The following is an 11,720-nucleotide window of genomic DNA, read 5'->3' on the forward strand; positions in this document are numbered from 1 at the left end:
CCCCATCTCTGTTGTTTGCAAACACAAGAAAATTAAAAACATTTCTGTTGGAAAAATTTGCATTTTTCTGAGTAAAAAAACCTGTAATTGCTTCTGGTTCACTGGAGAATAATAAATAATAGTACCCTAGCTGCTGCCAGAGGTAACATGGTACTTGTTTTGCAGACAATACTAAAATCATACCTGGAAAGAGTCAATTACTTTAAAATAATACTTTTCTTAGTGTTTCAGTAATAAATGCTTTTAATTGCCCAGGGAAAGGAGCCATAGTAAGACAGTCAGTACTGGAAGCTTTCAAGCAAGTACCTTGCTCAAAGACGGATGCTATTCCAGTCAAATGTTCCAAGTTCAACTAAAGTGATACCATTTCGCCTCCTTCTTGAAGTGAGACCATTTTGGAGACTGATTCTTCAGTAGCTCGTTGTAGCACTTCAGCTTTAAACCTGATCTAACGAACAGCCATAGATGCTATGGACTCTAAACATAAAGAATTGACATGTTAGCATATTAATGTACCCAAATGTCACATAAATCATTAGAAGACAGTTTGCTGAATGACTCAGATATCTGGCAATACACATGCAAAGCCTCTTCAGCTCTTAAATATAAAGCAACTTCCTTTTGGCAAAGTCCTGATTAGAACAACATTGATTGTAGTTATTTATAGCTTAAATGCTATTGCTGAAAATTTCTCTGAGTTGTAGATACTGTGTTATTAACTATAGTAAAGCTCTAAAAATCAGTCAGCAGAGGCCACTTCAATCTCCGCATGATAATAAAGGATTATTATGTGCAGTAACCTATTTATGAAAAGGAAACAGTGTGCTTCTTTCAGACTCCATCAATTGCTTTAATAAGGAATTGAAAAGCCTGGCCTACTTTATATGCAGATCACCATCCCAGTTGCATAAGGATTTAGAATAGACAAAACAAAACTGTTTTTGTTGTAAATAAGGGCTGTTTGTTTAAATCGCACAATCATGTTTGCATCTAAAAATTATTTAGAAGCTAATAAGCCTTAATAAAGTTTGACTGTGTACTTGTTAATAAAAATGGTTTCAATATTCTCCAGGAAGGAAATGTAAATTGGAGGTGATAACATAAAGCTTGAAGCAAAACAGGCCTGAGTTAATGGGAAAGGAGAAGACTCATGGCATTTGTTCACTGATGGGCTTAAGAAAACCAATGCTGAGAATGGAATTCGGTTAAAACATTTTACAAAATTTAAGATCATGAACTTAATGGTAGTTTTCTCTAGCAGATTAGAATTATTGCAGTATTACTTTTGCTTTAGAGACTGAAAACTAGACATAATTCAGACCACTGAAAGTTAGTGTGATGTACATACTGATTTTGGCTACCTTGATTTGGAGGAATCCAGAAACGCAGGTTCAAATTTTACCTTTGACATTGGTTCATTTGCCTGTATGTTAATAAATTTAATGAGGTGTGGGATGACCCCTGCTGGTGTCCCTGCTTATGAAAAAAAATATGTATCTGGCAGGAAGAGGACATATTAATTTCAGTCCAAAAAGTTACAAATATAAACTCTGTCACAAAATGTATAAAAATACCTAATTTAATGCATAAAATATTATGAGTAATGTTCTGTTAAGTATGAAAATAATCTTAAGCCACTGAACATTACTGTGTTAGAACTGCAATGCAAGGTATTAAGAAGGACATTAATTGTTCAGTTCACTATGACATTGTGTTAAACATCTTTTATTAATGAGCTGTTATTCCCAGCAGAGGCGCTTGATAACCTCTAGTCCATTGCTAAATCCTCTCAGTTGGTTTCAGTGAATCACTCTAAACAAACCTAGAAGGAAAAAATATCCCAATAATTTACATTTGAGTCTGTAAGGTCCTAGAACTAGAGTCATTTAAAGAAGGGCAGCTTTCCTATAAATCAAACCTTCTGATTTAATGCAGCTGACATATAGATCTATTTTACAATTTTTTTTTTAATTTCAAAAATACAACACATTAAAATAGGTTCAATTTATCAAAGCTAAGAGCAACAATTAAGTAATAATGTACTTAAAGTGCAAAGGCACTTTAACACAAAAAAGTGACGCCCAGTGGCTATAGTTGGTAATTGAAATAGCAGTACCGTATATTATTATTTACAAAAGGAAGTCATAGTCCAGGAAAAAAGACCTTTGGAGATCTTCTACATAATACATTAAGTTTCCACTTTGAAATTAAAAGAAAAGAAAAACAACAAAAAACCCAAAGACCCCCTTCCTCATTTCCTTCAAAATCAAAAAGAATTATGCAAGATCTATTACAGAAAGGTACATTTTAAGTGACAGTTCCTACAGAAGGGTCAAAAGGAGAGAGAAATAACTTAAAGAGAACGTTGCAAAAGCAACACCATATCCCTGCTATGCTGCAAGGGTTCCTTTTCTCTCTCCCTCTCTGATTTAAAAAAGTGGAAATGTTGGGAATGCGACAGATGATATCAGCACTGAGTTCAGACTCAATGAAATGTGATGCTGAGCTCATTTAAAAAATTTCCTTTGTCTCCCACCTCCCCCCTCACAGCTGACTGATTGCAGTTTGTTTTTCCAGAACTTCGAGGTAGTCTGGTTCTGTTTGTAGCTTTCCTTGGAGTAAAGGATGCTCGGGTTTAGACTGTTCTGCAAAATATTTCCTGGGAGTTCCATATAAAACAGTTTTATTTATCCTGTCCTGGTTTTGGCGTCTTGATTCATATGAAGGGGCAAACTGCCTTTTGGGTAAGGTACAAAAGTTATAATGAACTAATCCTCCAGCCGGCAGTTCCTTGACCCTTTCTGCAATATTTTGATACAGAAGCTCTGGTTCCCTCGGCGAGGATTGCTTTTCCAGCAATTCAGCTGCACTGATGGTAAATGCAAGACTGGTGGGGTCTTCCTTTTTGTGGTCAAGACTGCTATAGCTAAACTCATGGAGATTCCTGTAATAGGCAACTGGATCCCCTTCCTTTTGCATGTAAATTGGGTTTTGGCACATCTGTCCAACGGGAGGGGGAATGTAGTTATAAACGTGTCCTTCAGTTTTGTCGTGGGTCTCAGTGTTGTAAGACCCATACTGGAGCTGAAAGGAACTTATATCTACGTTGTTGGCGCTGCTGGGCATGCTTTGCACCCCCTTCCGGCGCTTAAGGACGAAGACAAACAGGCCTGCCCCAAAACAAACTGATAAAATAAACACAACCAGCAATCCTAAAATTAAGACAGACAGTGGAACTTCAGTATGTAATTCTGGGTAGGAGCTGGGTGAGACACCGAGGAGATGGGGTATATCTGTGTTCTGGTTCATGGAGAGGAGAGAAGAATCTAACAGGTTGGGGTTCTCTGGGCAGATGGCTTCTTTGCTCAGGAATTTCAGATGCTCTCCAGAGTGCTTGGTGGGAGACTCACATATGACTTCATTGATAACTACGGGGGGATTTGACTGCTGGTTGTTCTGGTCAGTGACTTTCTCTATCCAGTTCCTCAGCCCCAGGATGTCACATGTGCAGTCCCAAGGGTTCTCCTGGAGGTCTATCTGAATTAGAGCTGAGAGCTGGTCCAAGACTCCTCTCACAGGCAGGTGTGAGAAATGATTGTTTCTAAGGTTGAGTCTGGTGAGGGAAGTGCCGCCAAAGACATTGTCAGGCAAGGATCTGAGCAGGTTGTTGTTGAGAAACAACAGATGAAGATTACTCAGAGCATCAAATGTGCGTGGCAGGATCTCCTTAATGACATTGTACTCTAGGTAGAGATATTGCAGGCTGTGCAGCCCTTCGAACATAGACCGGTACAGGATCTCAAGGTAGTTGCCATTAAGATAAAGTCTACGTAAACTTGTGAGGTTTGTAAAGGCACCTTCTTGTATCACTGCAATTCTGTTATTTCCTAGATGTAGCAAATCCAGAGAGCTGTACTCTGTGAGATCGGTTCTATAAATGACTTGCAGATAGTTACTGGTAAGGTAAAGTTTCTTTGGACTGGTTGGCCTGGGGTGGAGATCGGAGATGTTACTTATCTTTTTCTCTTGGCAGTTGACATTTAAGCCATTGTCTGAGCTCTGTGACGTACAGATGCAGCCAGCCGGGCAGGTGATGGGCACTGGAGACTTTGTCTGGTAAACCATGATAGGTCCGAATATTTGCCTGTCCTTGGACACAGAGACACGGGGGGTGGGGCGGTTCCTGGTTTTGGGTGGCCGGCTGGCTTTTGGGGCTCTGGTGGGATTCATGGCAGAGTTGGCTGTGGGCGATAGCCTGGAGATGTGCGGGTCTGAGAGGACAGGATGTTTTTCTCTCTGGTTCGAATCGCTGGAGCTTTTCCTAGGGCAGAGATCTTGCCTGGTGAGCTGGGTCACATCTTTTCCATGAAGCCTGAAGGGGGTTTCGCAGACTATTTCGCCCACAAACACGGTGATGGTGTCTAGCCAGGCCTTGAGTGGCAGCAAGTCGCAGGTGCAGTTCCAGGGGTTTTCCTCCAGCTGGATTTCCATGATGCCTCCAATGTGCTCCAGCACACCAGCAAAAGGCATCATCTTCAGCCGGTTCCCCCGCAGGTCCAGGTGAGTGAGGAGCACAAAGCGGAAGACATTGCTGGGCAGGGACAGCAGGAGGTTGTCATTGAGAATCAGCACCTTGAGCTTGTTTAGCTTGCTGAATGCCCCCGCTTCAATGGCACTGATGTAATTGTAATCAGCCTGTAGGTACTCCAGGCTCTCCAAGCCCAGGAACGTGTCTTCCTTCAGCACTTCCAGCTTGTTGTTATTAAGGTGCAGCCTCTTGAGGGTGCGAAGGCCGCTGAAGGCCCCTGTGCGGATCTCCTGCATGTCGTTGTTGCCCAAGTGGAGGGTCACGGCATTGGAGTAGTTGACAAACTCATTGGGGAACAGGCGGGTCAGCGCGTTCCCATTGAGAAACAGCTGGTAGATCTTGGATGGTGGCGGCAGGAGGAGGCTGACGGTTGTAAATCCTTTGTTTTCACAATTAATGTTCAGCACGTTCTCCTTCTCCTCACAAGGGCAGCGGCTCTTGCTGCAAATGTCTTTGGCAGGTTTGCGACTCTCTGTCCGCGAGATCCCAGCCACTGTTAACAAACTGAGCAACCAAACACCCTTCAGCATCTTTATGCGCCGTCGATCCCCGCTTTGGTACCTACAGTCAAACCTTTTGAGACAGGTAAGGAGAGAAAGAAGAAATCCCCAGTGAAAACGGCCGGGACCAGAGGCAGCTCCGGGAGGGGGAGGCAGAGGCAGCTCGGGGAGGGCGAAGCAGGTCGGAAGGTTGACGGGGCGCTGGAAGGAGAGCTGCAAGGCAGCGACTTGCAAAGTCCTCTGGAATCCCCCCTCCTCCTCCCTTCCTTCTGCTCTCGGAAAGCGCCTGCGGAGCTACTATGGGGGAAGCCCCGTCGGGGAGCTCCCCGAAAACCGGGGTCCCGGCGCTGCGCTCCCCGCCCGACCTCTCCGCCGCCTCCCGCTGGCACCGCGATCCCGTTCCCGCTGCCCGTCCCGATCCCGGCTGCCCTGCTCCCGGTCACCGCCAGCATCTTAAACTGGGGCTGGGAAAACAAACGCCGGGAAACCCTCCCTAAGCCGCTCCCCGCCGCAGGGAGACCCCGGCCCGCGCCCCTCGCGCTCGTACCTGCTCTCGGGGCGCCCGAGCGGGCAGCGGGGGCAGGGGCCGCCGCCGAGAGCCGCCGCGCCCCGGGAGCCAGGAGCCCGGCGGCGAGAGGCATCGCCCGCACAGCGCCTCAGGAGGAGCCCAGCGGGGCGCCGCCGTTCCCGTCCAGTCCCGTCCAGTCCCGTCCCGTCCCGGCGGGAAGTTGGGCCGGGCGGGGGCCGAGGCGGCGGCGGCGCCGCTGCGGGAGCGCGGGCTCAGCGCGGGCTCTGCGCGGGGCGCGGCGGGCGCGGCGCTTTTGCGGGTGCCCCGCGCGGAGCCGCGCTGACGTCAGCCGGGGGCGGGGGGGACACGTTTTTCCCAGCCCACCCCCCCTCCATCCTCTGTCCCCGTCCCCCCCCTCCCTTCGCGGCTCTCGCAGCCGGCTCCGCTCCCGGCTCGGCTGCGCATCGCGGGAGCGCTCTGACAGCACCTGCAGGACAGCGCGGGCACTCGGAGCCGGGAAGGGGAATAAGGTAACGAGCGGATTTACCTGGGTCCGGAGAATTTTTTAGCCCCGGGTCCCTAAATCCGTGCCCTCAAAACCAGAGAGCAAGTCAAGCAGCTTCTTCGGCACAAGCCAGCCGGCGAGCGCTCCCGCCCCGCACACACATTCACCGCACACACGCGTATCCCACACAGACACACGCACACCCCGCACAGACACACGCGCACCCCACACATCACACACGCGCACACCCCACACACGCACAATCTGGCTCTCGCAGCAGCGGTGCTGCAAATCCCCGATCTGGCATCAGCATCGATCCCCCGCTCCGGCTGCAGCAGCCCCCTTCCCAAACTGCCGTGCCGAGCTCTGCCCAGAGCGTTGGTGTTTTCTACACGTTCAGGGAAGTTCAACACCTTCCACCAAGCCGGGCTGGCAGGCAACGGCAGTCTCATGCCTGAATCCCTACACTCTCTGGAATGCTTCCCCGAGTGCTGAGCAGCCAAGAGCACATCTAACGCCATCATTCCCACTGGCTGGATTAGTCTCATTGCCCCATTGCAATATTGTGGTGTAGCGTTTGGCTTCCTTTATAAAGAACAGAATGGTGGATGTGGGTTATTGGGACTTTGCTTAAGCCCCATGCCCCGGGCACAGATCTGATGGGAAAGGCTGGCTGCTCTTGATTTCTATCTGAAAGGTAAAACTTTGGGTTCACACTGGGGAAAAAAAGCAAAAGACACTCCACAATGAATTTTTAAAGCTCTAATATGGCAGGGTGCATTATTGACAGATTCTTATCGGGAACTATATGCACTTTACTTAGTCTTGAGAATGTAAAGGTTTACTGCCAAAAGAGTGTTGGACTTGGCAAAAGTGGCACTGTCATCTCGTGGTGTTCTTTAGCCATTACGTATCAGAGCCTACATTTTAGGAGCAGCAGAAATGTGCTGTCTGTTCTTATCTCTCTTCTTGAGATTGGAAAAGGTAACATCCTGCAGCAGCCAGCACAGATGCCTTTGCAATGCTCCTGGGCAGGAATAGTGTTGGAGTTTGCATTTGGGATTGGAGCAGTTGCAGTTTTCCTATCTAAAATTTGGAGAGCTTGTGGAAAGAGCAGGAGCATCCCACATTGGAGCATGCTTTTGCTGTGGTGCTGCGTGAATTTCAAGAGGATTGGGATTCTGAAATGCACTCAGAGCTGCTCCATTCTAACACTCTTTATCCAGCTGAATTCAGGAGCACAAATTGCTAAGATCAGGAAAGATGTTTGTGGCAGATCTGTGGTTTTACAACACTAATACACCAGCAGCCAGATTACTATTCTGTGAGATTTTTTTGCTTGTTTTCAGCTTTAAACAGTAGGATATGGTGTTTGGGGAGCAAAATTGGACTAGTTACAGGATGTAACCAATCCTATTTTCAGCTTTTTCTGACACAGGCTGGGGGCATGAGCCTAAAAAGAGGAGGTAAAAGTAGACCTAGGTTGATTTTTTTGTTTTATCTCTTTCTGAAAGTAGCATGTTCACACACAGCTGCCCACACTGACACATGCACAGAGGCACACACACGTTCCTGTAACCTGCCTGAGCAGCCCTGCACAGTGTTGCCAGCACTCACAGGGCTCACTCCAACACACAGCAAAAATGAAGGCAGAAGTAAGTCCAGTGCATTTTCCCCTCATCTCACGGTGTACATTTGTTTCATGTCCATGAGTCTTCAGTCACGTGCAGCTTTCTGGAGAGCAAGGATCATGCCCTGGAATTGGCTTATGAGGCAACATGTACTGTCCCACTTGCTGGTGTTTACTAGTACGTAGGAATTGTGTTTGTGGTAACTGCTGATGCTGCCTTGGAAGGGAAAGTGTACGCATGGCATGGCTCAGCAGTAATTACCAGATTCATGTGGGATGGAAGGAACAGCATGTTAGGGGATTGCAACAGTAATAAGACACAGAGATGATACTGATTCTATTACACTGCAAATGCATGCATATAATAACCACTGTTGTAGGAGGAGGAACAAGGGTTTAAAAAAAATAATAGCTACAGCTTTTTATTTAGGAACAAAGTCATGATTTCTCAGCATGCCTGAAGTGTTTTATAATCCCTTCAATTAAAAACAGAGTATAAAGGAACAGCTTTGTTCCTCCACCTGTTTTACTGCCTTTTTATTTTGCATGTTGAATGCAGGAATGTTTTCAGGCTGTGAATGTCTGGGAGCTTCCAGGAACGGAAGACCAGGAGGCAGGTTAATACAGCAGCCCATGAGGGTTTGGGGAAACTCTGTTATGCCTGATTTATAAGCATTGTGAAGCTTTCCTTTTTACCAAACACTTTGCTGCATTCCCTCATTCTATGCAGTTATGAAGACTGAGTACAGACTCACAGATTTTGAGGCTTAATAGAACCATCGTGGCTTTGGGGTCTTGCATAACCCAGGCCATCAGCTAAATTGAAATTAAACTAGATCATACTCACAGGAAGAAGGAAGAGAAAAACAAAAAAACTGAAACCCAATAACATATCCCTGCATATTTTAGCAATTGCCTATGGTGAAAATCTGCCATAATGTTTGGTAAATTGTTCCAATAGGTTTCATCTCCCAGTGTAAAAAATTGTGCTTCCTCTACAACTCTGCATCTATCTACCTTCAGTTTGAAATGTTTATCCTTGTAATATCCTTGTCTGCTGGCTTAAGAGCCCTTAATTATCCCATACCTGATTCCCATGGGACACTTCCAGACTGCTGCAGAGCAAGTATGAACTGAATACTTGCCTGATACCAGCCTTATCCCACTTCAAGTAGTCTGTTAGTCCTGTGCTGCTACAGACACCGAGCAGCTCTTGGCTCTTGCATGGTCCTGAAGTCACAACTTTATTGATCTGCTGGCAAGGGAAAGAAAAAACCAGACCATGGCACGAAGCACAAGCACATAAAATTTGGCACAGATCATTACCCTTCCTGCCTAGTGCACATCATGCTGTTGTCCTTCTGGGAGAGTAAATATCAAGAAACAGAAAAAGTCTGGAAGTGTGGGGATAATTTTCTTTCTCCACATTGTGTTTGCGGGTGGATGCTAAACACTTATACATCTTTATCTTTCAGTTTATCTGGTTTTGTTTCTCTGTATATAAATGAAGAAGGAACAAATATATCCACAAAGTCTCAGGGAATTAAGAAAAGAAGACAACAAGAAAGGAAGCAAAAAACTTTGTGAATTTGATGGAGGGAAGGATTTAATTTTATTGATCATTAGAAACTATTAACATAGCCTGGATACTGCTAAACAAGTAAAGAAGAGTTTATTCATATAGCATAAATAGATGCCAATGTTTATTTCTGTGAACAAAACATCATGACTGATGTTGTAAAATAATGGGAATTTGTAAATTTAGGTATATAGTGATCTAATGTGTTCCTTCTTCTGTAGGAACTGCATGTGAGGTGCCTCCTCTCTGTCAGGTTTTAGGGTTCTGAGACAATCATCACTGCTCTTCAAAAAGTAGCCTGTGTTCTTGCTTTCTCTGTATGCCTCTGTGTATATGTGCCTATTTGGAGCTGGAGACGTTCTCCCCCCATAACTATGTACATTTCTGGGATCTTTCCTGTACTGTAAAGTGGGATATTTTTAAGCCTCACTTAAAAGTAATTGTTAAGGTAATAAACGGTTTCCAGATTTAGCAGTGAGCAGTATGCAAAATAATTGTTACTTGTAATCCAAGGTTTTATCTCATCCAGCAGCACTGGGAAGTGTGCTGTAAAGGACAGGATGAAAGAGGAGTCTCTGGCTTTCACTTTCTTTGGGCAAGGGGTGAGCAGGGGATGAGTGAAGGAGTGTGAGCACACAGGACAGGGAGGGAGGAGCTGGCAGGCTCTGCCCACCATGGCCCTGGCTCCATCCCTGCTCACCCCTGCCCAGCAACAGCAAACTGGAGCAATGTGTGCCCGAGAGAGCCAGAGGAGGGACATGTTTGTGGTGAAGTCTGTGTGGAAGGGGAGCTGGTGGATGAGCCAGTCTGTGGGCACAGAGACACTCCAGAGTATGTGGTGCCTGCTGAGTTGCCTTTTGCTGGCAATCAGTAATTGCCTTTGCCATCAACTGTAACAAATTTCTTTGTTTTCCAGATGAATTTTTTAGCTTCATTTCTCCCAACCATTTAAGCATATGGAGAACTGGCCTACTTCAGAATACTGTTTACTGACACATCATGATTACCGACTGTATAACTAAAAAAATTTAATGAACTATGACTTAAAATCAACAGGCTTTCTAACTCTTCCCTCAGTTTCTGCTTCCTCCTAGGAAGCAGTTTTGAGACCCATTATCTCACTGCAACATAATTTTTTGCAAAGAGACTTTATCATAATTTGTTTCAGTATATCTGGGATAATCCGTTTTGTAACAGCACAGTGTGATTCTACACTGGTGGTACGAACCACAGCAGTAGAACTATCAGTTTCTGGTGTTTTGTACCATTAATCCTAACTGTCTAAAGAAGAGAATTTTGTGTGTTATAATAGCACTAATATTGGTTTCAGCAGGAAATATGATAGAGAAGCTGTGTGTCAGAAAGCACTCCAGGTAACCTGTGTTTTGGGGACACTGACAGACTCATGACTATGTAATTAAGACTGAACATTATTTTAGATTTAGCCTAATTATTTTTCTTTCTTATATAGAAAAATAAATCTCCATTCCCCTTCCACACTCACACCTTTTATCACAGGACCCAGCAAAGTACTACAAGACAGTTGATATTTATGGATGTCTTCATCCTATTCAGCAAAGTAGTATGTCTGATCCAAAGCCCTTTGGTGTCAATGGAAGGACTCCTACTGATTTCAGTGGGATTTGGATCAGATCCCTGAACAAATGTTTAACTTCAAAGCCTGCACTTATGTTTTACTGAGTGGTTTAAATATTTTTGGAAGTGCTTTATTTCATCGTGTCAATAGGTCTTTTTCTCTGATAGGAACAACGAGATGAATCTTTCTGATGATAGATATTCTGTGCTGGCATTTCTGAGCATAAGGACAAAAAAAAAAGCCTGGATTTTTGGTTTGGGTTTTTTTCTCTCTTTAAAACAACAATGGATTTATCATTTATTGCATTCCAAATGCCTGAATGTCTAGAGTAATATCTACCACTACCATTTATAAGTGCAATTTTTCAGATTTCCTCAGAGTCATAATCTATGTGTTACATCCTGTGAATGTTTTTAACTGGAAATGTCCCATAATGCAAGCACAAGTGCACACAAGTGTTTTTAGTGATTCAGAGAGTCTTGTTTAAATTATTGGGTCTTCTTGCTTTACTTCAATGGACGTCTGGCTCATATTTGCATAATGCAGTTGATGTATGGGTATGGTGAATATTCACTGTTGAAAGTCTGGTGAGTTGATGTGTGAGAGCTTTCTTCCCTTTATTTATTAGTAGTAAAAGAAACATAATGAAATCTCTCCATATCATTATTTTTATGGCAGTCATGTTGAAAGAACACAAATCCCACTGCGCTAATGACATATCCAGCAATATGTGAGGAGCAGGAGCAATGGGTGAAATTCAGTCCTGGGCAGAAGGCCAGTCTAGAATGATTCATCATGAAAGCCCCCAATTAA

At 44.7% G+C, this 11,720-nt stretch overlaps 1 protein-coding gene and 1 long non-coding RNA gene across 5 annotated transcripts in view; one reads left to right on the plus strand and one right to left on the minus strand.

Annotated features, from left to right (window-relative positions):
• LOC113988355 overlaps positions 1–11,720 on the plus strand; it is a 166,443-nt gene that overhangs the window by 76,916 nt on the left and 77,807 nt on the right. The window contains exon 1 of one of the 3 annotated variants that reach the window (XR_005564864.1): positions 6,029–6,126. The exons of 1 other annotated variant lie outside the window; for it this stretch is intronic. This is a non-coding gene — a long non-coding RNA (uncharacterized LOC113988355). Of the gene's footprint in view, positions 1–6,028; positions 6,127–11,720 lie in introns of those variants that run through there. One more of the 3 variants, XR_003540876.2, reaches the window with a different exon arrangement.
• Positions 1,564–6,232, minus strand: SLITRK2 (SLIT and NTRK like family member 2). Of its 2 annotated transcripts, none has more exons than XM_027721841.2 (2): positions 6,144–6,232; positions 1,564–5,161 (listed from the first exon to the last, which is right to left on the minus strand). In XM_027721841.2, exon 2 carries the CDS (start codon positions 5,116–5,118, stop codon positions 2,545–2,547), a length of 2,574 nt encoding a protein of 857 aa, XP_027577642.1. In that variant the 5' UTR covers positions 5,119–5,161; positions 6,144–6,232; the 3' UTR covers positions 1,564–2,544. The 2 variants fall into 2 exon arrangements, with proteins under 2 accessions (XP_027577642.1, XP_027577641.1); XM_027721840.2 differs by lacking the exon at positions 6,144–6,232 and adding an exon at positions 5,636–5,859.

The sequence above is a fragment of the Pipra filicauda genome, unplaced genomic scaffold, assembly GCF_003945595.2.
Source record: "Pipra filicauda isolate LSUMZ 115617 unplaced genomic scaffold, ASM394559v2 scaffold378_size695849_pilon, whole genome shotgun sequence".
Lineage (NCBI taxonomy): Eukaryota > Metazoa > Chordata > Aves > Passeriformes > Pipridae > Pipra > Pipra filicauda.

Excerpts from the sequence above, each read along its gene's own strand:
- SLITRK2 (XM_027721841.2), bottom strand. The coding sequence starts at position 5,118 with ATGCTGAAGGGTGTTTGGTTGCTCAGTTTGTTAACAGTGGCTGGGATC.